At 42.1% G+C, this 25,611-nt stretch overlaps 8 protein-coding genes across 13 annotated transcripts in view; 3 read left to right on the top strand and 5 right to left on the bottom strand.

The window, feature by feature from the left end:
- Window positions 1-143: 143 nt before the first annotated feature.
- LOC108108182 (polycomb protein Sfmbt) lies at window positions 144-6,951 on the bottom strand. Of its 5 annotated transcripts, none has more exons than XM_017216131.2 (8): window positions 6,768-6,951; window positions 5,871-6,142; window positions 4,607-5,489; window positions 2,951-4,255; window positions 2,643-2,892; window positions 2,069-2,580; window positions 1,639-2,000; window positions 144-1,235 (listed from the first exon to the last, which is right to left on the bottom strand). In XM_017216131.2, the coding sequence occupies exons 2-8, from the start codon at window positions 6,018-6,020 to the stop codon at window positions 903-905; spliced, it is 3,795 nt and encodes a 1,264-aa protein (XP_017071620.2). In that variant the 5' UTR covers window positions 6,021-6,142; window positions 6,768-6,951; the 3' UTR covers window positions 144-902. The 5 variants fall into 5 exon arrangements, with proteins under 5 accessions (XP_017071620.2, XP_017071645.2, XP_017071637.2 ...); XM_017216156.2 differs by having other exon boundaries at window positions 1,711-2,000; window positions 6,768-6,950; XM_017216148.2 differs by lacking the exon at window positions 6,768-6,951 and adding an exon at window positions 6,480-6,649.
- Window positions 6,649-7,113, top strand: LOC108107917 (the record flags this gene model as incomplete). The annotated part of the gene is given in 3 exon segments (XM_041819086.1): window positions 6,649-6,771; window positions 6,773-6,823; window positions 6,913-7,113. Coding segments are annotated over 3 exon segments (375 nt in total), but the record flags the coding sequence as incomplete, so codon positions are not given.
- Window positions 7,114-7,274: 161 nt separating this feature from the next.
- Window positions 7,275-9,099, top strand: LOC108108219 (sorting nexin-29). The gene has a single exon (XM_017216190.2). It carries the CDS (start codon window positions 7,364-7,366, stop codon window positions 8,921-8,923), a length of 1,560 nt encoding a protein of 519 aa, XP_017071679.2. The 5' UTR covers window positions 7,275-7,363; the 3' UTR covers window positions 8,924-9,099.
- A 292-nt stretch (window positions 9,100-9,391) lies between these two features.
- LOC108108536 (beta-1,4-mannosyl-glycoprotein 4-beta-N-acetylglucosaminyltransferase) lies at window positions 9,392-11,730 on the bottom strand. Its single transcript, XM_017216613.2, has one exon. The coding sequence runs from the start codon at window positions 11,604-11,606 to the stop codon at window positions 10,137-10,139; it is 1,470 nt and encodes a 489-aa protein (XP_017072102.2). The 5' UTR covers window positions 11,607-11,730; the 3' UTR covers window positions 9,392-10,136.
- A 954-nt stretch (window positions 11,731-12,684) lies between these two features.
- Window positions 12,685-13,541, bottom strand: LOC108108527 (borealin). Its single transcript, XM_017216602.2, has 2 exons — window positions 13,252-13,541; window positions 12,685-13,195 (listed from the first exon to the last, which is right to left on the bottom strand). The coding sequence occupies exons 1-2, from the start codon at window positions 13,505-13,507 to the stop codon at window positions 12,705-12,707; spliced, it is 747 nt and encodes a 248-aa protein (XP_017072091.2). The 5' UTR covers window positions 13,508-13,541; the 3' UTR covers window positions 12,685-12,704.
- A 48-nt stretch (window positions 13,542-13,589) lies between these two features.
- LOC108108517 (borealin) lies at window positions 13,590-15,489 on the bottom strand. The gene is made up of 3 exons (XM_017216591.2): window positions 15,027-15,489; window positions 14,242-14,650; window positions 13,590-14,181 (listed from the first exon to the last, which is right to left on the bottom strand). Exons 1-3 carry the CDS (start codon window positions 15,376-15,378, stop codon window positions 13,983-13,985), a joined length of 960 nt encoding a protein of 319 aa, XP_017072080.1. The 5' UTR covers window positions 15,379-15,489; the 3' UTR covers window positions 13,590-13,982.
- A 1,130-nt stretch (window positions 15,490-16,619) lies between these two features.
- On the bottom strand, window positions 16,620-17,288 carry LOC108107926 (C-type lectin 37Db). The gene has a single exon (XM_017215753.2). It carries the CDS (start codon window positions 17,286-17,288, stop codon window positions 16,620-16,622), a length of 669 nt encoding a protein of 222 aa, XP_017071242.1.
- Window positions 17,289-20,853: 3,565 nt separating this feature from the next.
- Window positions 20,854-25,611, top strand: part of LOC108108305 (guanine nucleotide-binding protein subunit gamma-e) — a 37,700-nt gene continuing 32,942 nt past the window's right edge. Inside the window, exon 1 of one of the 2 annotated variants that reach the window (XM_017216335.2) lies at window positions 20,854-20,950. The gene's annotated coding sequence lies outside the window, so the exon portion shown is untranslated. Of the gene's footprint in view, window positions 20,951-21,269; window positions 21,461-25,611 lie in introns of those variants that run through there. The other variant, XM_017216326.2, reaches the window with a different exon arrangement.

Genomic DNA, 25,611 nt, shown 5'->3' with positions numbered 1-25,611 from the left:
AATGCATTTCGAGAATTTTTGAATATTATTATTATTGGGTTAAAAGTATTTTTGGGGTAAAGTTGTTTTTTTTTTTTTGTTGTATTTCATCATTATCGCCACATAAGCCCAGTACCAATTAAGTTAACGCTTTATTTCATTACTTGCAATTTTGAATTCGGTTTTATTAATGTATTTTGACATTAGCTGGTACCTTAAGGTTATCTAGATACATATTCTATAATTAAGGTTGCCTTCAAAAGTATTCCCTATGCCAATAATGCTCTCCTTGCCGAGTTGTAAGTGATTCCAGAAAGAACTTAAGCGAGAGACCGCGCTGTCTTAAGGACTAGGAGTGATTCCAACTACTCGGTTTACGACTGAACGGGTATCCTAGGCATGCTGCCTGTTGCTTGCTTGCGCTTGGTTCTATAAAAAATACGATATTCTTGGGTCTTCTATGGTCGGCGACGAAACTTATGTACAATTTACAATTCCATGCTATACAATCCTCATATATATATGTAAATATATGTGTTGCATGCATTGCTTTTACTTTTACAAAAATATGCGTAAATAAAAAAATTTAATTGTCCCCAATTCAATGATCACTATACAGTTGTATGATATAGAACTCTGACTGATATAACATGAGCGTACGGCTATGATCTACGATATATATATTATCGGTATAAAATAACGCGCTGTGAGACTTGAGTTAGTTATACAATTGTATCATGGATGCTTGATCCATTCTAGGCAACGTTTGTGTTTCGATTTTCAGTGCTAACAAAATACTTCAATATTTATATATATATTCGTTATATATATCCTATATTCATAAGCACTAATATACACGTATAAAAGTGTGTTTTTATCGGTGATAACTTTCGTTTCGCATTATAAAAATTAAGGTCCGCGCACTATAAAAACGGAGATTTGTTGGTCTTGTGGGATCTGGCCCTGCCCGGATTAACCTTGCACTTAAGCTGGGCAATGAGGTCTGAGATTTTCAGCGCCGGTCCCACCTTCATCCCCAACAATGGCATTATGTCGTCCTTGGTTAGTTGCATCAGTCGCTTGCCATCAATCTTGTTCCGGCTGAAGGTATCGCAATGGGCTGTGCAGTCGTTGACCCGAAGAAATTGGGACACATCGTACACATTCCAGGAATCCGGCACCAGCTCCAAGTGCGCCTCACTGGAATCGATGTCGGCCAGACGCGGAATGTACTTATTGTTCGTCGCAGAGGAGTTCTACAGTTGGACGAATTACAATCAATCATTATTAGTAAAAACGTCTTAAAAGGTATGAAAGGTTAAAGGTTAAGGACGGATGAGGAGACAGTTGGATGTGGTTGGGTTGTTGTGGTTGCAAGTACCAAAAATAACAGTGCGTAAACAAATTATATACAAATTGGCGTTTTTATGAACGATTTTGGTTATATACATTTATGCAATTGTGTAACGGACCCTCGGCACGGTGGTTAAATAACCAAGTTAAGAATTACTTGTGAACTTTAAAACCACTGTGCCTTGAGGTCCTTTCGTTTTGATGCATGAGCTGGGCTTCAGGCGGGCAAGTTGGCAGGCAGGCGAGCAGGCGATCTGTCTGGCTAGATGGATGACTCTACGCACTATTATTCCGCTAAGTACTCACCGCAATGTAGCTAGTGGCTTTGCGGCCCACAGTTGGTGGCGCAGGTGATTTAGTAGTGGAAGATTTCATTACCATTTTGTTGCTGCCCGTGGCGAGAGTTACCAGCGAGGCGGATCCACTTCCACTGCCTGATCCCGCGATCTGATCACTAGATGACTGTGTAGTTGACTGTTCGGAGATGTGACTGGTACTTCCGTCTCCATCGACATCGCCATCCCCGTCAGGATCCTCCTCATCGCCCTCTTCCTCGGGTTGATTATTCTCATAAAAGGCAGCATTGTGATGCTCGGGCTTTAGTTCTAGTTTTATGCTCAATTTGGGCAAATGCGGCGTAGTCTTAAGAGCAATTGTACGGGATTTGACTAGAATAAAAAAGCAGATAAATACAGTAATAATAAGGTTCAATGCCACCTTCAAGAATAAAACCTACCCGACTGGGTGTTGTTCTCATTTGGCGTCTTGCCTCCAACAGCTCCCTTTTTGGGCTTCCGTTTCCTTTGTATCTTGGCCTTTGGTGCAGGCTTTGGTGCCTGCTGCTGTGCAACTCTTGGTGGTCCCTCTAGCTTGTGATTTACCAATACACACCAACCGACTGGATATATATCTGCCGATTCACAATCCAACCACTGGTCGTATTCATCTGTCCATCCATCAAAGTGAACTTTAAGTAGTCGACCCACCACCCGCGCCACTGTGGCCACGCAGACAAGACGGGGATCCATGAGATCTGCACATTCCAGACTCATGCCCATCTCGAATCCATGGTCAGGCACAACTCGGTGAAATAGATGCTGGTTGGCGGCTATTGCTCCCGTGTCTCGCAGATATCCCTCCCAGGTGAACGTACGAGAGTCATATCCGTTTGGAGGAGTCACCGAAATGCTGTTGGCAGAGCAGAATCCAGCCGGAAAGATACATGGACTCTTCTCATGGTAACAGAACCTGAAAAATTAAGATAATTGTTAATTTCTTCGTTGGATTTACCAATAGCTTTAAAAGCTCACCAATCCGACCCTGAGGCATCCGGCTGATAAGAATCAATGCGTATCATCATGTAACCAAACTTGAGAACCGCCATTACTGTGGCCGGGCATATGGATGACAGATTAAGAGGATCCACCGCTTCCAGTTTCATGCCCTCCACAAAGCTATTGGTCTTGCCATCACTGTAGTACTCGTCGAAGGTGAAGTTCATCTTGAACAGCTCAATTGTTGCGTCATCCTCATGAACCTCTATCATGGCTTCACGACCAGCTGAAAAAAATCAAAGTGTTAATAGGAACATCTTTTAAAAGAAGAAATATTAACTTACCCAACATGCGCTCTAAATAGTCCTGTGGTGCGGCTAGATTATGCCCCACTGTTGTTGCCCAACCCACTGGGTGAATGATAGGAGAATCCTCGTGACACCAAAAGCCATCGTCGGAATCAAAGTATCGCAGGAAGAGACGTTTTCCCACGATCTTAGTGACGGTGGCCAGGCGTACCTGTGAAATGCGATCCTTGTCGACGCACTCGAGATTCAGGCCAAGGCGGAAGCGCGACTGAAGGCTATCGTTAATTTTGTTGTAGAAGTTGGAGGGAAGAGTGCGGGCACCGGATAAGCGCCCAACGAGGAAGTCCTTCCAGTCCTTGTACTTGTGCTCGATGGTGCGGGGCGGGATAAGGGGCTTGCCCCGGGTGGCGCACCAGCCCACCGAGTGTACCTCGGCGTTGCAAAGGTTCACCCAGAAGTCGTGCGAGTCCGTATCGAAGCCCTCGTAGCTCATCAAGGCCTTATAGCCCTTGATTTCCAGGATGGTGGCCACCCAGAAAGAGGTAGGAGTCTGGCCCGGTTGGATAACTTCGATACTATCGCAATCTGTATTCTCCACTTCTACCTTCATTCCCACGCCCAGATTGTCCCATACCTCGCATCCGGGGGCATGTGGAAAACAGGTGACAGGAGCCGCGATAAAGTTCTCCTTACTAAGGCGGGGCAACCAATCGTACGAGTGTGTCGGATCGTACATCCTTCGCCGTATGCTGATGATTTTCTCCATTTGCGGACAGGGAACAGGTAGACGCTCATACTTAGGTATTTGCGGCAGGTCATCCTGTGGGTAGACATCCTTAAAGAGCCGCAGTGCTTTAGGCGTTGGAGCTGCACTTAAATAAGAGTTGGGTGTGACTGCACCTTCATCATTGCCTCCCGGAGCAGTAGCATCTCCGACTGCTCCGCCATTCAAGGCTGCAATCGTTTCATCCGCTGCCATTTGTACATTATGGGCAGCTGCGTCGCCACCGAGGGACATTGGTTCGCCAAAGCTATTTAACTGGGTGATCTTCGATTGATCCGTAATACGGAAACGGTAGTTTGCATTCTTAATGTGTGCCGCCTGCAGATCAAGCTCAATATCCGACTGGGACTGCTGCTGTTCACCAGCCAAGACATCTTCGGACACCTCTGAACCAGCTCCAGGAGCTGGGGAACTGGTGCTAGCCTGACCTCCCTCCATCTTGCTGTTGAGTACCAACGAATAGAGTTCGCCTCGGGCACAGGCCATGCTACAAAAACGTCGCGATTTCGTGTAGAAGGTATGTTTTACTCCAATGGCTCCACAACGTTTACAGACAGCTGCGGAGAAAATTAAACGAATTGTAAAAATATATATTTGAAAGTTATTTAATAAATATTTTACTTCATTTTACTGCTACCCTGCCATACAAACCCAAATTCTAGCAACACAAACTCAAACCAAAAATAAAAAATAACTAAAATTATAACTAGGAGTAAATCAATAATAATAAGCTTTGAAATAAAAATGGTGTAGAGTGAGTCGATTGTTTTATAAAAGAGTTGCGGGCGCAGTTTTTTTAAAGTTTAAATTATATAAGGTATTAACAATGACTTTATTATGACTATAAAAATCCGCACCCGAAATCGCCTCATGTAAAATCGACCCACCCTATCGCAGAGCAACCTTACCCATGCCGTCTTTCTGTATGGGGATCACTGATGGGTCAATGTTGCCCTTGTAGGCGATAGGTGTCTTCAGCACCAGTCCCGGCCTGTTCACGGGTTCGATCTTGCGCGTCTTGCGCTGTGTGCGCAATGCGGATGAGGTTGAGGCACTGCAGCTGGCGGTGGTTGTGGTGGAGCTGGCTCCCTTGGCAATGCTATAAGTGCGCTGCATTTGCTTACTGGAGCTCACACATGGTGCTTCAGAGCTAACCATAATATTTCCAAAGGCATTCCCATTGAGTGAGCCCATCGCCGGGGCTAAAGTTGTGCCTAGCAGCTTGTGATGGAGCAAGCCGTCGCCCAATGGTACCAGTAGATCATGTTCAACTCCTGAGACGCCTAATCCTCCAGGCAACTGAGTCATGCAGGAGGAAGAGGACTGCGAAATATCCTTGTCCGAGGAAGTCATAAAGTCGGTTCCATCGTAAGAATTGTTGTCCTCATTCATCATTACAAAGTCGTCGATGTTGATTATTTCCTGTTTGGGCTCTAACCCCGATCCACCATCGTCGTAACCATCGTCTATTTGGCCGTACACATGGTCGTCGTCATCCACAACCGCCTCGCCCACACCAACGCCCATCAGAGTTCCGTCGTGGGGAGCCATACCCACCATACCGGTGTCCACATCGGCATCCATAACCTCCGCATAATTCTGAAAGACCGCAGCGGCCGCCGACTGCTGAAGCAGTTGCTGCTGCAGGCCGCCCATGTGGGTGAATCCGTAGAGGTTGTTGGAGTTGGTGGCAATCAGAGTGCCCGGTTGAACACCCAACGCCGCAGCCGCAGCCGCTGCTGCCTGACCAGAGAAATCTCCCCCCATGAGGCTCATCATCGGATTCATGTCCTTTTGTTGAGCAAAGTGGGTTTGGAGGTTGTTCAGGTGGAGGTTCGTTCATTGGTATTGTGTGTTTTTGTGTCGAGTTTAAAATTGTAACCAATACATAAATCATAGAAAAGAAAGTAGAAGAAATAAGTAAACGAATTCCAATTTTTCAACTGAGACAGACAAAAAAGATAGTTTGGAATATTTTGGCCAATCCCCAAGAGTACATGTTGAAACTTAAGGAATTTGGGTTTGTTTGCTACTCCGAGGACTATCAAATATAACGAAAAGGTCACATTTAGACCAACAGTTTTCTTTGTCCGGCAATCATTTAATAACATATTATATTTATTAGTCTTCGAATTGAGAGATTGGCTTTTGAATCAAACCGTCTGCACTCACCAAAGTTGGCTGATGGGCGGAGAGGTCCTCCATGACAGATAGTCCAACATTGGGATGACCCAGAAGAGTGGCCGCATCCTCCAGTGTTATGCGCTCCGTGTTGTACTGACTACTCATCCACATCATCGATCGCAGCTCTGCCGGATTCATTCTGATCGATAATGCTTTCGATGCGGGATTTGTCAGTGTGGTAAAAACATTTATAAATCTACCTCCTCGATTGTCTTCAAAAAGTATTGCTTTTTAAGTCACCTTCCTTGCACTCACATTGACTGAAATGAAATATATAATTTGAATAACATCTGCAGGACTAAGTGCAGGAAACATCTGTGCAAATTATTAAACCAAAAAAATAATTACAAATTGAAGTTCAGCAACCAGTTGGAATTTCTTTCACATTTCTTGTGGTAAGCTATAAGACTATTTAAAGGAGTAAGAATTGGAAATTTGACTTATAGGCGACTCGTCTTTTGGCGAACAAACTTTAAATACTGCCGGTGTTCGGCTACAATAAGCTTTCGCCAAAATTCACGGCCATATGGACCCTTACTCCTGACCGAATCCCAGCGTTCCTCGTTGTCCGTTTTGTTTGCCTCCTTTTTTTCTTACTTTTTTTGCAGGCAGCTGCTGTGCAGAGTGGAAAGGGCAAGGAAATGTGATTAAAGACTTCCGCCAATGGCTCGATTCCGAGACAAAGTTTTGAACATGCTGCCATGCGAATTCCACTTAATTGGCCAATAAATAATACCTGAATAAATATGATTTATCTTAATTTTGACCACATTTTCCGTGCGAAACACATCACTCGCTCGAAAAGTCAATCAAGCGTTTGCGCAGACAACGAACGCGAACACAAAAGAAAAGGCACGATGTTGCTGGCCCTTGTTGCACACTTACACTTCTTGCGAGTTAAACGCATTCGGCTTTAATTTCTGTTGCTTCTAGCACTGTTGGTTGGCCATTTTTTTTATTTTCCAATGAATTTAACAAGGTTTTTTAACAATATTTGTGAGCTAACTTCTTTTGCATTTGCGCCGTGCAGGGATGGCAATTATGTGCCAGGGCTGCAGAGTCGTACATAAGCATTTTGGCATTCTTTTGCCCGCTAAATCACCAGGGATGGAAAATTATTTGCGTTCAGAACGCAGGATCAAAGAGTGACTACCAATTTATTATTACTGGAATTACAAAATTTGTCATAAAAGGTGACCAGCGCTATATTCTAACAATTCTAAGCATTTAAAGAATTCAGAAAATTTGGTTTATAATTTAAATTTGTTTTCAGTTAATACTACAATAAAATGTATAGTTCAGATAAAAACAACCATAGGTAGTCAGGATTATAATCACTTTATTTATCAAAGTGATGAACGAGCCCACAAGTTTTACAACACTGTTAGCTGGTTTTGTTGTGAGTTGACCAGTGTTGTCAAACAGCTTGTTGACAAAAATGAGTAGAAAACAATAGATTAGTTGAGTATTAGCCACAAAGAATGCCAGAAAACGCGTCCAGATCCATGCCCACAGAGGCTGGCTTCCGGAGCATGCGCAGCCAACTGGCGGGCAGTACCTTTGGCCAACGGCGCGAGGATATCTTTCGTCGTCTCCAGGAAAGTGCGCATCAGGTCTCGCTAAAGTATAATGGAAAACAACTGGCCACGGAGTGCGATGAATGTGTCCAGGAACTGTGCGATTCTCTCGAAGAGCTGATGTCCTATGGACTGAAGCAAACGGCTGGTGCCTCTTCCTTCAGCGCCGCCAGTTTTATCCAAAATATGCAGGAGATGGTGTCCGGAAATGCAGGCGGGAGCAGCAACAATAATGACGCCACATTCTGGGAATTTTGCCAGACGCATTTGACGCCCCATGAACGCCAGCGGTACGTGGACCTCAAGAACATCTGGACAAATACGGGCAAAGGCCGTGCTTTTTTACGTTCTTCGCTTAATGAAAAGCGCCTGCATACCTATATGCTTACCTGGTTGAGCGATGAGAAGCAGCTACATTGCTTTTACACACCCTGGTCGCTGCTGCTCAACGAAGAGGCGACCAAAAAGCTACCAGAGATCATAGACTCCCTCAAAAATGTTCTGTTTGCTCTTAATGTGGACACTCCAGAGCTAAATGCGCCAAGGAGATCGCCTGCCCCTGTAAAAGTGGAACCAATTATATACGCCCCCAGTCCAGTGCCGGTTGTGGGACTCACAGCAAGGCAAACTTTCAATGCTGTGGAGCGACCCATTGAGGGTTCCACCTCCGTAGAGGATTTGCTGGGTGCTCTGAAACCCATCGAGTCGGTGGAGGTGCAACAATTACTGTCCAAAAAAGCCATCGAAGAGGAGTTGTCAAAACATGTAGATGAAGTTTATTTGGGACCTTTCGATCCAATTGAACCTGAGCTCGAGTTCCTCAAGACACCCTTGCCAGAGATTTTGTCACAGCCTGTTGCAGAGGCAGAATTCTACGAAGACCGCAGCGATTCGTCCTCGCAGTGGAGCAAGTCCTCTTCCTCTGCGAATTGCGCAACTAACAACCAACAAGCGGCGCTTGAGGAGCAGGTCAACCAGTTAAACGAAAGATGCGCTCTTTTAGAAACTCGAGTGGCAGAGTTAAGTCTACAGAACCGCCAGCTCATCCGAAGACTAACAAAACAATTTGAGGAGACCGGCGTTGATCCCAGTTCATCACTCTGCTCAAACTTTCTGATAACCATTCCACAAGTAAAGCTGGTAAAGACTCAGCGCTCCGGTTCCCACTATACCTACGAAGTTCACATCACGATGAGACAGCGTTTGGAGCACTGGACGTTTTTCAGACGTTACAGCGAGTTCAACAAGCTACACAAGACACTGCTAAAGACCCATCCGGTGGTCAGCGCAGTGGAGTTTCCACCAAAAAAGCATTTTGGCAATATGAATTTAGTCTTCGTGGAGGAACGGCGTCAACAGCTTCAGATATACCTACTTAATCTCGTTGAAACTCTGCCACAAGTGGAGGCCTGCAAGTCCAAGGCTGAGCTGCAGAAGGTCTTCCCTTTCTTCAGGGATAGATAGCCATCTTAAGGCAATATAAGCGAACTAAACTCAACCAAGGAAGCTCGAAAAGAACAAGTATTTCTCCTTACATTATTTTTATTTTCTTGTAAAGATCTTTACTTATATGTCTAAAAATGGAGTTGGTCCAAGTGCTGTAATCATTGATATTAAATAAAGCTAAGAATTTGTATATAGATGAGTGCTTAAATTTCAATGTTACTATCTGAAAATTAGGTATTCGAAACCTAAACTGTTAGTTTGGATCTTTAAACTAAATTTTAAATTTTTGGTAATTAATTTAAAAGCGATTTTCTAAAGTTTAATTCATTTTATTTAATTTGTCTGACAATATGTGATACTTAAATAGTTATGGCACGGCCACATTGCCAGCCAAACAGTTGTGTTTGTTGTTATCAAGGATGAGTACTTGCGTGTACTTTTGTCGGCGTAATTGAGATCTGCATCATGATCGAGTGATCCCCAAGATATTCACGGATTCCAAGCTTGCAGATTGAATTGGTTGATTGATGCACCTGCTAATTAAAATGGGTAGGCGCCATTTCAAGGTCGACCATATCGGGTGTAGCCGTTGTCATAAATGCGTTTTGGAAGTTCAACAAGTGAGTGCGATTTTTTGATTTTTTTTATATTAAATTTTATTTTTTAAATACTGAATTTATCTGTCAAGTTAACAAATTTTCTTATAATTATAATTATGGTACTAGAATAATAAATTAATAACACAAATAACGATTCAAAATTTTAACCAAATTCAAGTTCGTTTAAATTGTCTTTTGATAATTTGTTATCAATATTTAAAGTAAACCTAAAAAGCTTTCTCATACAGATCATGGTGTTTACATAAATATATCTTAAAAATAATGCTAAATACCTTTCAACCCATTTCACAACTTTTTTCAGCTCATTGAGATCTTTCTATGTTGTTTATTTCGGTTTCCTCTCATAAATTCATTGTTTAGTTCTGTTTTTTCTTATCACAGATGGCGGGTCTGTCTGTCCTGTCTGTTAAGATACTAAATTTGGAATTCGCTTGACCAAAAAACACAGAAGGGCATGCGTATGAATGGATTAGGCAGAGTATGATATGATGATTATGAGATTGTTAGACTTTGATGGGGATTTGAAAGCAGGCACATATAAATATATATATTCGTAGGTCTATGCTGGTTCGTTAGGTTGCTCTGCCCAAGTCAGACTCTGGCAGGCGTAGTTAGTCTTCTTCTTGCAGATCCTCTAGAATGTCTACATCATACAGATTTACCAACAACTGTCCGTACTGGCTGCTATGCAGGAGTGCCTCTTCCGGAGCGAAATATTTCTCACTCTGCTCTCGCAGCCGAAGTAGCTGTGTGGTGCCATCGATGTGAACTCCGTTGGCTATTAGTTGTTGCATGTAGTTGGCGTCGATGTGCGCATTCCGGGTATCGTTGGGTAGCTTTACAGGTAGCTTCTTGAAGGTGGAGCTTTGTAGAAGAAGCACTATCTGCTCAGGGGGCAGGCATAGTTCACAGTTCCACCCACCATAGTGGTTAAGATCACCCAATGTGCTGCTCGCCATTCTGTGCAGTCGGTGGGCATCCAGTTGGGCATTGTGCAGGTGCCCCAAGGAACTTATAACCCCGTTCAGCAGGGTTTTCTTCGGGTGCTGCCAGTAAAATCCGTACACATTGTACTTTAGCCGAAATTTTAGCGGTAGCACATCCTTGGCATAGTACTTTAGAAACTTTAGTGCTGCAGGGGAATATACGGTTCCACTGTCTCCGTGAAGAAGTAGATCCTGAGCTTGCATTTGGACTCCACATTGCTGCCATAGCTGTCGCCTGAAGTGGCTGTAGGCCATTGAACTGCTGCAGTTAGACTCGGAAGAACATCGAAGTAGCGTGTAACTAGTTCGACTGCCCAACATGCTCTCTAGACTTCGTTCCTTGTTTCCATTGCTTACGTAGTATATGAGGAAATAGTCCACCACCTCGATGAGGGCTCGAATTTGCAACTCCAATAGCTCTAGACTCAGATGGTCCCAGGCTCCCAGTTCCAACATGTAGAAGAGGCGGTGCAGAGAAGTGGAGCTGGCCTCAACCAGCTGAAGGGGTGTGCTGCCGCCTCGTTTGCTGGGCCGACTGGATGTCATTAGTGCTCGCCATATGATCTCCGGCTGGCCGCAATCCTTTCCGTGCCAGCCACTTTCGCATTTACACTGCGGCGGCGCCATCAGATAATCAACATCGTTAATCCGCAGGCTCTCGTTGGTGGTGCCCTCGCGATAGCACCAAAGGGCGGGTGTTAGACCCATCTCGGCGTCTACATAGGCGGGTACGTTGTAGTCAGGGAGGTGGGATTCATTCAGCCTCTCCGTTTTCATTTGGTAAAAGTCCCTGTCATAACGGTTGACATTGTCCTGCTGCCGGGGACAATGGGTTCCTCTCACACGGGGTATCTTTTCTGATGAGGTCTTCGTTGCTTCGCTGCTTGTTACAAAGTGTACCCGGGCTCCAATCTCGAGGGCACTCCGCTGCAGTGAATCTTGTCCACGGCTCATTTGTAGCAGCCAGATGCAACCTATGAAGCCCACCTGGAGCACGAGTACCGACCAGAGCACCAGTTTTTTGGTTATGGCCAGACGCCCCACACCGGCTCCCGATGTCAGGGAGTAGGATGCCACAATTGTGCTCCTCACCATTTTTACTGGGTTAGTTTCTGCACTATTTCCCACTCATTTCGGTACAATTATTCGTACTTTTCTCGCTTTTCCTTGGCTAGTTAACACGCCCAAAAATTTTACGGTACATCCCTCGCACAGCTGTAGCAAAAGTCCTCTCTCAGCTGTTCACCGCTGCATCGGATGTTTGTCTATTTTCCGTCAAATCTAGCTATAATTGTAAAAGATTTGGCGTGACTTACAACACTGTTTGTTTTCTGTACATTTTTGAAAAGAACGTTACATATTTATTTTCATGCAGGTGTTTGTCGGTGACAGCTGTTGCTACTTTGCGGGCATGAGCTTTGCTGTGGTCGGCATTCTGGGACATGTTTTTATTCTTCTTGCCACAGATCCTATATTTCCTGTACTCGACGCCACAACTGTTCCACTTTGTGCCCTTTCCCGGTCACCGGTTGGCCAAGTACGAAAGACAGATGTGCCTCAGCACCACGGAGTTCCGCTTGGAGGATCTCAAAGGTTCGGGTCACCTATTCGTCACAATAATGAGAAAACTTCGACAAATTAGCTGGCATACCAAGGCGGATGGAGTTGGAAGAACCAACAACTTCACCCTTATCAACTTTGTGCTGGTCATCTTTGGACCTGTCCATTAGCATGTAGCAACATAAGTCCTGAAGGGATTCCAAGTTCTGTGCTGTGATTCCTCTAAGCCGATAAGTACGATTAAAACTACCAAAAGGCCGTCGACATTACTTACTTGCAGTTACTCAACGAAAATTTAGAGGATGATAACGGCAATGGATCTGGTGGTGGTGCTGCTCTTGACTAACTTGTATTCTAAAATATTTCCACAGCGGACTTCGTCCCCAGCACCAAGAGGTGACCCTAAGAGGTGTGATCACTACATATAACCAAATCTTCTCTTCCGCACGCATTTATGGCACTAAAATACGAAAAATAAAAACATATTAGGACAACTGTAAATAGTTTTCAATTGATAAAGATGCACTTTAAAATATAAAAGGTTTATTAATTAATTAAATAACAACAATAAGAAAGCAAACTTCAGCAAGAAGATACAGATACGCTCCCTTAATATTTATCATCTGAACAAAATCATTGAAAATGAAAAACTCTAAATAAAATATTAACGATTGTTTCATTTAAGTTTAGTGCTCTCATTTTTGTCTTTTCTCGGAAAGTTCTTGGGGTTTCAGGTTTTGACATTTTGGCGGCCATTTCCACAATCAATCCAAGATTGGCATTCAGTGTCTTCACCTGGTTAAGGGTGTTCTCGTCCAACTCCATCAGAACTTCTCGCTTCACGGTCTTTATCTTGTGTGGCTTGACGGTGATGACACCCCTTTTGGTCGGAATGTGCACGTCGGCACAGCGATCTGGCTGTAACTGAACGGCCAGAGGGCTTCCCGCCTTTGACAGCACTGTCTCCCCGACTCGTGGCCATCGCACAAAACTCATGGTATTCCCATCAAGAGCCCTATCCACTGATTGTGTCTGTAGCCGCGGTAATTGGGAATTCTGGGGAGTTCGAGCTCGACTGCGCTGGCTACTGATGGAGAGGCTTCGTGTTGTGGGTGGCTTGGGAACTGAAGAGGATTATAATGTATAACATATATACTGAAATTCCAAAAGGGAATCTCACCTGTCCACTGATGCTCAGCGAAAGTCTTAATTTTTAGAGCAGCGAAATCTGACAACTTCATTTCCAGTAGTTTTTGGTCAATCCTACCACGGAGCAGCTTTATTTGGTTATCGACATCTTGCTGGTAGCGCTTGCATATATCATCGATCTGCTCCAGAGCTGCATCCAACTTAATTTGGGCCACACGCACTTTTTCTTCGCGTTCGGCATTCTGGCGCTGAGCCTGTCGACGTGTAAATATCTTAGTGCGAGGCATTTTTCTATATGATGTCAGATAAAATGCAAACTACTAAGCAAATGATACCCAAGTCACAGGGTTCTTTGATGAAAACAAAAAGTTAATTTATGGGAACATTTATTTTGAATATAAGAACTATAATAAGGGAACTATAAAAACAAACTCGAAACAATCATTCTTGATTTCAGTCATCCTTAAGTTTTCCATAGTTCTGGGAAATATATAAATAATTCTTTCTAAATTGTTTTTAGATTGCAGGCTAAGATAAGATAGTAGGCATAAGTTTCCCATTGTACCGCGTTTTTGGATATTTCCTTGAAGACAAGTAACAATTATTTAGTTATTCATTAGTCCCAGATTAACGTACAATATAAATTTTTTTAAATAAAGACAAAATACGTGAACTAATTTAGTAAGATAAAAACTGAAGATGAAAGCTGAACATACTAAAATATATGATATAAAATAATAGATAAGTATATGATTTTTGTAACTACATGAATCCCGCCTTGCTGGCCTTATCTACGATTAACTGCAAGTTCTCGTGCAACGCTTTGATCTGGTTGAAAGTATCTGCGTTCATGTTGTCAAGCAGATTTGACTCGACCTCACCAGCATCCAGTTTCTTGGGCCGCAGACTGAGAACTCCATTTCGTATAGGTATGTTAACATTGGCGAACTTGTCTGGCATTCTAATCAGCAAAAGAAACTACATTAATAAATATATATAAATAAGTATATTGAAAACTTACACTTGGGCCACCATGGGGCTGCCGTACTTGGAGAGGACCACCTCGCCGGGCTTGGGATAGCGCAGAAAAGCCATCGGCGGTGTGGTTGGCGACCCGGAACGCATCTGTTTCTGTGCCAAAGGTGTGCGATCGGCACTGAAGGCCTTCGTGCGCGAGACCGTTGGTGTGCGCATCTTGCTGCGCGAATTACGACTACTATTTGCGCCACTGGTAACGGGCGGCGGTTTGGCCGAGTGCAAGACATTCAAATCTTCGCAGGCGGATCGACTGCGACGGACACGACGTGCCTTGGCCGAGCACAGCGGCCCGGGCGTCCGCATTGCTTTCGTAGACCATAACAAGGATCCTGTGTGGGCGGCCAGAATGCTACTGCCGCTGGTTCCGATGCTGCTGTCCTCTGTAAGGTAGCCTAGATAGGTACAGTGACCGGCACAGGATGTGGATGTGGGTGGTGGTGCATTTTGAGTTGAATAAAATGTGCGGTGAGGAGTTAGAAAGCAAAGTTAAGTTAGTCACAAAGCCGGACACCATTTAGAGTAAAATTAAAAGAGCAGCATCAAATCAAGGTGGGTTTAAATGTAATATGTAATACAAAGGCCTTTCTTAAACTTGGAAATCTAAGTTTTTCAACTGAAATTTTGTTTAACAAGGGAAATTGCTTTGGAAGGCTGCGCATACTTTCCAAAATCCACTGAAAGGCTGTTTAACGTAACATTTTTGCTATACATTTGGGTTATAAATAATAGTTGTTAATACTACATACATGCCTTGAAAGGCGAACAAACCTTCGTCATTGCGACTCCCAGTGGCTGAGGGTGCGCGTCCGTCGGTGGTGCAACCGCTCATGGACATCGAGGCGAGCAGCTGAGTCTGATCGCTAGCCTTGTAGTCGCTAAAGCGGTCGAGTTCCTCGAAAAGTTTTAGCATTTCAGGTACTTTCATCTCGGCCAGCTCCTTTTGCAACTGACTCTGAATAGTCTTGATCTGGCGATCCACTTCGGCCATATACTTGGCCTCCAGCGAGTCGACGCCGATCAGGCAGGAGTCCAACTTCAGCTCGTACAAGCGTACCTTCTCTTCTCGATTGGCAACATCGCGGTTGCGTTTTGAGTTCTTTGAAATCTTCGTGCGAGGCATCTTGGATTTTTGTTTAAAATATTTGGGTTTACAGTTGTTTCCTTTTCGTTTTTTTCCGCTAAAATTCAAGCGTCATGAGATAGTGTTACCAGATCTAAATACTGTTTTGATTTGGACATGAATTTCTTTTAAAATCCTGCTCAAAAATAAAATGGGTATTATAGCGATATTTTGTAAGTCTGGTCACACCTTAAGTGCCGACATCCACTTAGCATTATAAATTATAATTTATAATAACTATCTGGCAGCGCAGTCATGAAAATACAAAGAGTTTTTAAATTTAAAATCAGTTTTTATTTATCGAAAATAATTTTAGTTAGATATCAATAGGCAAATTTAAACAAATTTAAATTTGATTTGTAATATTTAAAAACCATTTTGTCATTTTAAACATAATAATAAACAGGCAGATTATAGGCTGTGATATTGATATACATATGTATATGGATACGGACTTAAAAATGATGAGGAGTAGAATAATTTCCAGTCGGATTTTTCAAATGGAATTCTTGTATAAATGGTTGACCTAAATTATTAGCACTTTACATTGAATAATTTAACGAAAATAGCAGATACCTCGTTATAAAGCACATTTTTTAAATTAGCAATTAAAATTTTCTATGCCAAAATAAGAGACAGCCGAAATGAAGAGACCCAAAAATTACAGCCGCAATCCTATTAGCCCGTTTCGAAAATCCTATACCCTGGCCATAAATTGCGTTTCACTTCACATTGTTGGCTGTTTGCTATCTGTCTCTGCTAGTTGCACTTTGGCTCGCACACACAATGGCAAGATTCTAATAAGCGTGGCTGGTGGCTCTGAGTGTGCGAACGGCCCACAAATCAAAAGCATTTTTGTCAGCATTTGGGTGGCTTCCTTTTGGGGGTGGGCATGTGATTGAGGAGGCGTGGCATTTGCACCCGTCGCCCCCCCAAACTTCTGCACGGAACGTGGACACATCCTGTGTGAGGCATTTGAAAATAATACGCACCGCTAGCTCTGCACTTGATGGTTTGCCTGGTCTTTGATGATGACACTAAGAAAAACAGTAGAGCCAAAACGTTGTTTAAGTATTTCAAGTAAAAAGTTAAAAGTGTCTGAAGGGATATTCCGATCGATACCAATAAGCATTTCGTCAAAATATCCAATCCAAAAGGAAACCAAATCAAATAAATAGGAAGAGTTGTTGTATTTCAGAACTTAAGTAAGGGATCCTCTGAAACTCAAATAATTTATTAATTCATACCCCCGGCTCTTCTTGGCAGATGAAGAAGTGTGTACGGGTACATTGTGAATTGTGCATTCTCTTAGTATCTTCATTCAGAGAAACGCAGTCCTGTGAGCCAGGTTTGTAGCCTTTACCCCATCTGAGATACGGTGCTGGCTTTCCGTCGAATGTTGTGCGGTAGACTCCATCTCCCATATTGTTGATATCCACCCAAAACTCATGGCGTCGTTTAGCTTTTGAAAGGAGCGCCAACATTTCTGCTTCATTTTTGATTGTCGCCAGGTTACCGCCCATTCGACGGCATGCGCTTAACGCATCATGCCAATTCTGTCTATATCCCATCTCGAGGTAAAATCGTCTTATGCCAATTGTCTGGAAAAGATCCGGATGGGTGTATTTTGATCGCGTATAGTCCACATCGGCAAACTGAGAATGCTCCAAAAAGCTGTATATCGCCGTCAGTTTGGTTTCCAGCTTATCATGTATCGCCTTCACCTGGTCCTCTAAGGATTTCTTGGCCGCCTCAATTATTCCCTGAGTTTCAGTTTCCTTCTGAGCATCGTATTCGAACCATTTCTGCTGATTCTCACCAAGCTGATTAAGCCTCTTTAGTTCGGTTTGAGCTGATAGGGTTTTTATAAGATCCCATCCAACGATGATGTACAGAAAATACTTAAACATAATGGGTGTCTGTGAACTTGCGATGTAGAAAACTTCCAGGCGACTGTTTTTTGGCTTAACTAGTCTTTGTCACACCTCTTAACAAAGTTATTAACTGTAACCAAAACTAAAAGCATTAAATATTTCGAGAATAAATAAATTGTTGTGTCGAAATGACTTAACAACTTGTATTTGTATTACAGATTTCAAACTTCTTTAAACTTGTGGTCAACAATACCACAAATCAAAAAATACATCAAATTTTCTTCTCTGCATACTTATCACTTTCTGCGCTCTTATGAAAATCGCATAATTTGAGTAAGTTGATTGGGTAAATGTTTTAATTGGCTCCTTGCTCGTGCTGTCTTATATAGCCGAACGGTAGATGAACGATAAAGGTTGGCTGCTGGATGTCAAATGGTTATTCCCAATCGATCGACATCGTTAATATAGCGCGGGAAAAGAATATAATCGTGTCATTCATCCAGGCATCCATCTAGCCATTTATCCATTCATTCATCTATCCATCCGAGAGGAGATATTTCAGCAGCAGAGCGACAACGAAACTCAATTTGTGCCGGCCAAACGATGCGTTAAGCATATAAAATGCAAAGCGGAAGCGACGTTCATGGATAGATTACACAACTGCTCACAAATGTGCACACTGCACAGCCCACTGGCAATCACCAATATTTCCCATTGCCGTTGCGCCATCCAGCGCTTTTCCTGCGTGTCTGCAACTGTTGCATATTGCAGTGCGTGCATCGCCTTTATTGTCCTCATGTTAATGGAAACACCTGCTCGCGGCGCAGAAGTCAGCGCTGGAGTCCGTAAACGAGTGCCAGTCATTGTCTGGGGAATCTGGTCGGGATTGTGGGGGTGTTTCGGGATGTAAAGCCCCCTATAGAGCCGCCCTCAAGCTTCGTCACTATCTCGCCGGATGGCAGCACAGTCAGACGAAAAGAGAATGGCATCTTTTGGGGAGCGTTTCGAGGTAATGCTGGCCAAATGCCCATTTTCCAAAGTGCTGTTGGTATAAGGATTTCTGTGCCGTGCCCAGATGCCTTGGAAATATCATCTTGCCTTTAAGGAATCAAATTATAGTTGTGGTTCATTCGAGCGTACCTTTTATGATATGTCTGTAAATCTTGTAAATTTATTATTAGGTTGATTTGAGATTTTCAGCTTTATTCGCATTTTCTAAAACACAACTAAAATATTAAATCATATTACACCAGGATCTTCTTGGCATATATAAAAGTGCGGCAAGTAACATTGATCAGTAAACATGTAGTCTTTAAAGATATAAGCGCACTCTCGTTTGCCGGGCTTGTAGCCTTTTTTCCATTTAACATACGGTACTTTATTTCCGTCGAATGTTGTGGCGAACGAATTGTCTGCCACATTGGCAATATCCACCCAATACGCATGGGGTAATGCACTTGCAGTAAGCGCTTTAAGCTCTGCATTATTTTGGATTGTCGCCAGGTGTCCGCCCATTCGACGACATGCGTATCCTGCACTATGCCAATTGTTTCTGACCACTTGCTCGATGTAAAACCGCCTCATGCCTATTTTCCTAAAAGGGTTTATTGATGAATTCAAGGCCTTCAGTTTGGCTTCCATCTTAGATGTTAGGGTCTGCAATTGTTGCTCTATTGTTTTCTCCACCAAGTCGATTTTCATCTGTGTTTCAGTTTCTTTCTGGGAATAGTATGTAAACCACTGTTGCTGATGTTCAGCGAGCTGGTTTATAAGCTGCAGTTGGAAATTACTCGAACATGTTTGTCCCTTTAGAACCTTCTGTTGTTTGGTGAGGGCTTCCACAAGGTCCCATGCAACGAAGATGTAAGCAAAATATTTTAACATATTGGATATCAACTTGTTAGGTAGAATACTTGTAGCAAACTGTGTTTAGACTTAAATAGTCTATTTCACACCTCTTAACAATATTATAGACCATAACAACCCAAACCTGTTTATGGTATTCAATATTAAAACAATGGTAAAACATTTTTGTGCCGAATAGGCTTATCAACTACCGTACATTAACTTTGGCAAAGGCAATCATTAAAGGTATGATCATTCGGTATGCACGTCAACCCTCAAGGTTGATGATAGAGCCGCCCTTAAGCCTTGTCACTGCCTTGCAAGATAGAATTTGTGGGAAACAATATATTCGTCTAGGACTTGGGTACTATAAATCAATTCGGCAAACAAATGAAAAGTTTCAGATTGATAATAAGGACGACTTCTCTTTTTGATTGGTAAATAATTTGTTGTGATCAGACTTAGATTTAAAAAAAACTTCAGATTTATTGTCATTCCGTTAAATACAAAAAGAATATTAAATCATATTACACCTGGGTCCTCCTGGCATATAAAAAAGTGCGGGTAGTGACAAGGTTCAGCCCACATTAAGTCCTTGTAGATATACGCGCAGCCTTTTTTTCCGGACTTGAAACTGTTATCCCATTTAACAAACGGCACCGCCTTTCCGTCGAATGTTGTAGAGTACGTGCGGTCTGCCAAACTGTTAATATCCACCCAATACTTGTGGGGTAATGCACTTGCAATAAGCGCTTTTAGCTCTGCATTATTTTGGATTGTCGCCAGGTGTCCGCCCATTCGACGGCATGCGTATCCTGCACTAAACCAATTGTTTCTGACCACTTGCTCGATGTAAAACCGCCTCACGCCTATTTTCTGGAAAGGGTCTAGTCTGAGTTTAAGCGATGAATTCGAGTAGACAGTGTCTTTCAAGGCCTTCACTTTGGTTTCCATCTTGGATGTTAGAGCCTGCAATTGTTGCTCTATGGTTTTCTCTACCAAGTCGATTTTCTTCTGGGTTTCAGTTTCTTTCTGAGAATCGTATGTGAACCATTGCTGCTGCTGTTCAGCAAGTTGGTTTAAAAGCTGCAGTTGGGAATTATCCGAATAGATTTGACCTTTCAGAACGTTCTGTTGTCTGGCAAGGACTTCCATGAGATCCCAAGAAACGAAGATGTACACGAAATACTTGAACATATTGAGTGTCTGTCTTCTTATTAGGTACAGTACTTTTAGCCAACTGTTTTTGAATCCAATATACTTCACACCTTTTAACAAGATTATTAACTGCAACCAACACTTTTTAAAGCAAAATAGCAAATAAATTATTGTGTCGAATGGGTTTATCAACTATCGCAGTGTTTCCTATTTAAAGGAATGCCAAACAGTCATTGGAGTTATGGTCATTCGGTGTAGTTCCCAACCCTCTAGCTTAATGAGCGTCCAGCAAAAGGGAAGTTCAATAGAAGTGCTATGAACTGGGAAACCCAATTAAAATTTCGAGTGCCCGTTTTGATGGCGATAAAGAAGAATAATACGGTTCTTTTTTTTAACAATCCACCACCTTTGCACAGGTGTTGCGGAATTCCAGTTGTTCCTTGACACTCCGAACTGCACATTGCACTCACTCAAAATTCACTCCAGTCTGGAGTGTTCCACTTCCATTTGTTCCTCGGCAGCTCTACGTTCGCCTTGGCATATGCAACATATTTCAGTCGCTTGTGGGAGGCAGTTGCATTCGATTGCCAGCATTTTCATTAACGGAAAAGCCAGAGAGCAGCTAAAAAGTCCGAGACTCGGATAACGAGACAGAGAGCGGAAAGCGGAGAGGGAGAGGCATAGCATATTCGCTGGTTGGTGGTCTTGGTCTCCCACTCACATTCGACACAATTTTCCTTCAGTTTTCCTTCGGCAGCGACACACCAGCCGTCGCTTGTTTTTCCGTTTTTCTGTTATTGTTGGCCTTTGTTTATTAGTGCGTGCCTTCTTCGCCTGCGAGCGGTTTTCGTAATTGAAACGAGAGCGATATAATTAAATTAAAATTTACTCGCACACAGTGGCACACTAGCATCGATAGACGGGCCAACTAATCACATTACCAGCCGCCCATCTAGCCACCAGCCATCAGCCATCGTCAGTCGGAAACCGAAACGCAGACCCGCAACACAAGACCTACAAGTTCGCTTTTTTTTGGCGCGCTACGAAATAAACACACCAATATCTTACACCAATACACAACACACGATACACAATCAGGCTCGGTTGCTGTGTGTGTGTGTTTGTGCTTGTATTTGTCTGCGTGTGAGTGCCTTCTAAAGACGCCCATCCTGCGAAGCGACAAAATTCATCAACTCTTGTGTCTGGTGAGTTGACATAAAAGACAATAGAATTGTTGCCAATAAAAGGCAGAGTTCGAAGCCAACAAGAAAATTCCGGTAAAAGTGCCTGGGGCAGCTCAAGGGTTTGACAATATTTGGTGTGAAAGTGACAAACAAGATCATGAAGTTCAAGCTTCCGATCATTTAAGGTCTTAAGATATAAAAGCCGCCATAAAATAAACATAAAAAAAGAGAAAGTACTTCGAAAATATTTTTATCTTCAAGTATTTATTTTTTAAGTGTTTTCAAAGCTAAGAGATGATAATAAGTTTTAAGTTTATCATTGAGCGATCGAAAGATTTATATAGTTTTTTGGTGAAAAATTCCTAATAAAATGCAATGCTCTAATGGTGAGAAGATAATGATGTAATCTTGAAAGTTTATTTATTAACCTGTTATTGTTTAGATTCATTTGTGGATTTTAAAATATTTATTAAGATGAAAGAAACCAAATTCTAAACTTAAAGCTTATTTAAAAAGTAAAAAAAATTATATATTTTTCTTTTATTTTCTAGGGAACTCTTCTTCCCTTACTCATACTTATACTAAATTCCACTATTTTAAGACATTTTTCTTGGTTGTTTTCCACTTCAGCGATTTTTAGTACCGAGCAGTAAATTCCCTTTCATTGCATTTATTGCTGCCATGAATTCGTCAGAAATATTTTGGCCATCCGAGGTCCAAGCCGTTAACAGTCATGTAAAGAAGAATTTATTAGAAATTACGAAATTATTTCCTGCTTATACAGAGGTTCATAAAGTTTTAAGAATGAACTTTATAGCCGAGTGTGTTTTTATACTATTCATTGCACTTTTACTAGGTTTTTAATTAAGCTTTTAGTAGAGAAAGATAATTGCTTTAACTTTATTTAATTATAAGGAAAGTGATTACCTTGCTGATTTATGAACTTGCCTACCAGGGGCTTCTGTTTGCATGACAAGATACTCCACTCCAAGGTATTAAGTCTGATTACAAAAGTATATAGAATCATAAGGATATGTATACCCTATGATCAAAAGAGTAATGGGTAAAAAAACAATGGGAACACAGGAAGTATTAACCCGAAGACTTTCTTTGTCTCGCTTATAATCGCTGCGGCTCGATGTGAAACAAGTGAACCGAAATTGTCATTCATCCGGGGATCAATGAACCCGTTCATAATCCGGGTACCACCCATTCCGCCCCTCTTATTATTCCTGCGCCATCCTTGACCATCCAAACGCATCTGTGGTTAATGTGCGACAATTGTTCGATTTTCCTGCTGCTGTCTGCAATTGCAATTTACTGCGCTGTAATTATTTTACTCGCATGCATTAATTTCGTTTTTTTTTTCATTAAGCACAACTGCAATTATGGGGATTTTTTATATATCAATTTAAAAACCATTTCGCGAAATGTAATGTCCGTACTTCCCTTTCCGTATTTCTGCTCGAACGAATCATTTTTATTCGCAAACTAAATTGGATGATTGAATTGCATGTGCATTAAAAGCGTGTTGTTTTACCTCTTTTGGAAGAGGCCCCTGCCTCTCTGCCACCCTGACCCACCCCAAAAATAAACCATCGAAAATCACAATCGCATTTGTCGCGCTTCAATTATAGTGGAAAATATTTGCATTCCAACGCATTGGCCAAGGGGAAAAGTGTGCAGGGATGTTTGTCTACGTGCCATTCGAAGGATATCCCAACGAGGAGGTCCTTTAGCTGGGCTTTGCATTTCGCCCACACGTCCACGTTTAAGCACGAGATCGGAATTATGTATGCTTCGTTTAATAATTAATTAAATGAGCGAAAAATTTAAATACAAACCAATGTATTTATTTGCGTTTTTGCCGGTTCCGTATAAAACTTGTACATAAATAATGTTTAATTGGTTTTGCGATGCGATTTGGTTGGCTTAACAAGTTCTTTGGGAAAATTGATTTATATAAAAGTTTAACACAATTATATTTGAAAAACTAAGCCAATTTTTAAATATTTCATATTAATTGCAACTCTTAAAATTACCTTTTCTTTTCTTTTTATAACAAGAATATATTATTTTGGGAAAAAGATGGAAAAATTAAATATTATTATATAATTTAAGTTTTATTCTCTAATACTAAGCTAACCTTCTGGGCACGACAAGTCGAAGAATATTCACTTTACAAAATCCTCCAACAAGAACGTATACATAATTTAATAGAATATTATTTTCTGCTGAGACGGCAGGCGGCAGATGGCCAATGGCCGAGCCACAATAATGCATAGATAATGGCCAGGCTGCAGATTCCGTCTCCCGATTTCCATACCCCTACCCCATATCCCCTGTCATTTCCCCCTAGTGATCCAGATGAAAAAGTGCATTTCCTCGGGTTCCGGTTCCTCCTGCATCAACAAATTATAATTGCGATGGCTCTTCCAGCTTGGCTGGTCCGTTGGTTTGAATAGGTGCAGAAATAGGGAGGCGGGTTTGGAGGGGGCGTGCCTGGTCAGTTTCAGCGTGCGTTTGCAAAAGTCATAAAGAGTCCCTTTACTATAATTCCCCCTCTCCGAGCCCTGCTGGGCTCCTTCACGGGGAATCGCCGACAAGGACCGGACAAGTTGACGTTTTTGGTCCGCGACTCCTGGTTCTTTCCGTTATTTCCTCCAACTATTTTCTCGCCGGAGAAAGTATGTTAATAAAAATTTTAATTTATCGCCAGGCATAAAAAGTGGTAAAGTGCTGGCCAGGCTTTCCCTTCGCTTTCCCTGCCGTTAAGTGTTCCAGGGATATTTTCATATTTTCGTATTTTCTTTTTTTTCACTTTTTATATCCCCTGTGTGCTTTAACACGCACAAAACGCGTTCGTTGGCATCGCCATCATTCGAGCACTCTATGGCCTATACAGTGAAAAAAAATTGGTATTATTTTTAGATTTTATTACATTTTTTATTTAGAGATTGTTGTTGGTTTTTATAAACATTTTAACGAAGAAATAACACACATAACAAACATAATTGCCTAATCCCATAAATATTTTTATCTTTCTTTGTAAATATAAATGATTACATAATTTGTCAACTAAGATTAATTTGTTTTTAAGTGCATTCCATCTTTGTCAGCCGTATTGACGGTGTCAGTGACGCCCTCGTCCACTTAAGAATAACCTCCCCATTGAGCGGGCAGGCGCCTCATCGATAATAGTTTCAAGAGTTTTTCGGCCAAGCAAAATAGAAATGCACGCCAAGTGCCGTCTGCAGATCCCCGCCAGCCCATTTAGACCCTCCTTCTCTCCCCTCTTGGCATAACGCCCATCGGCAAAAGTAACGCAATGTGGGGCGTGGCAGAGAGGCGTCCACTTCAAAGTTCGATTTTCTGTATTGAAAATTGGCATGCATTAGTTTCAGACTTTCTATAGAGCTTCTGCTGGAAAATGATGAAAGAGCGCTTGTGGGCTGTGCAGGACGGAAACGAGGCGGAAAGTTCAGCTATTTGGTTTTTGAATTGCATACCTTATGACTTGGCTTTAATTAGTGGGGGATCTTAAAGAGGATATAGTAAAGATTTCTATATTCTTTTATCATTTATATTATCTAAAAAAGGTAATAAATTGCTACCGCTAGAAAATCATTGCTCATAAGGCTTCCAAAAATATATTAAATAATATTAAAATTAAATAAATAAATTATTTTATATATTTATCTTCCCATCTAAATACAATATTTTTCCGCCATAGATCCATTACTAATGCGACACCCATTCTTCGAACATAAAACATCGAATCAATCAGAGTTAGAGGCACTTATCCGTAGCTTTCAAGATTTCCATTTGCCTAGATTAGCATTAGCGCTGTTTTCCAAATGGAATCCCATAAATAGGCTCTTCCATCTGGCTGACTGCACACATTCTGCCCAGCAGCTCCATCAAAGTGTGCACCACACATTAAACGTAACGCAGATAGGCCCTAAAATTGTGTCAGCTCGTAAATTGCGTTTGCTAATAAACTCGTGTTGTTCAGTTAGCCCTGTCGCATTATAAATAACCTACACACGCGACATGGTGGATTTCTAGCCACCAATGGGTTGCATCTATAAACCACCCATTGCCCCACCACAAATGCTACTAAAAGCGGAAGTGCAGGCTCGAAATTTGCTCCCACCATCCGGCTCCTTCCG

This window comes from Drosophila eugracilis, unplaced genomic scaffold (assembly GCF_018153835.1).
Source record: "Drosophila eugracilis isolate 14026-0451.02 unplaced genomic scaffold, ASM1815383v1 contig_445, whole genome shotgun sequence".
Taxonomy (NCBI): domain Eukaryota; kingdom Metazoa; phylum Arthropoda; class Insecta; order Diptera; family Drosophilidae; genus Drosophila; species Drosophila eugracilis.
The sequence above is the reverse complement of the archived record's forward strand: the minus strand, read 5'-3'. Positions and strand labels throughout refer to the sequence as shown.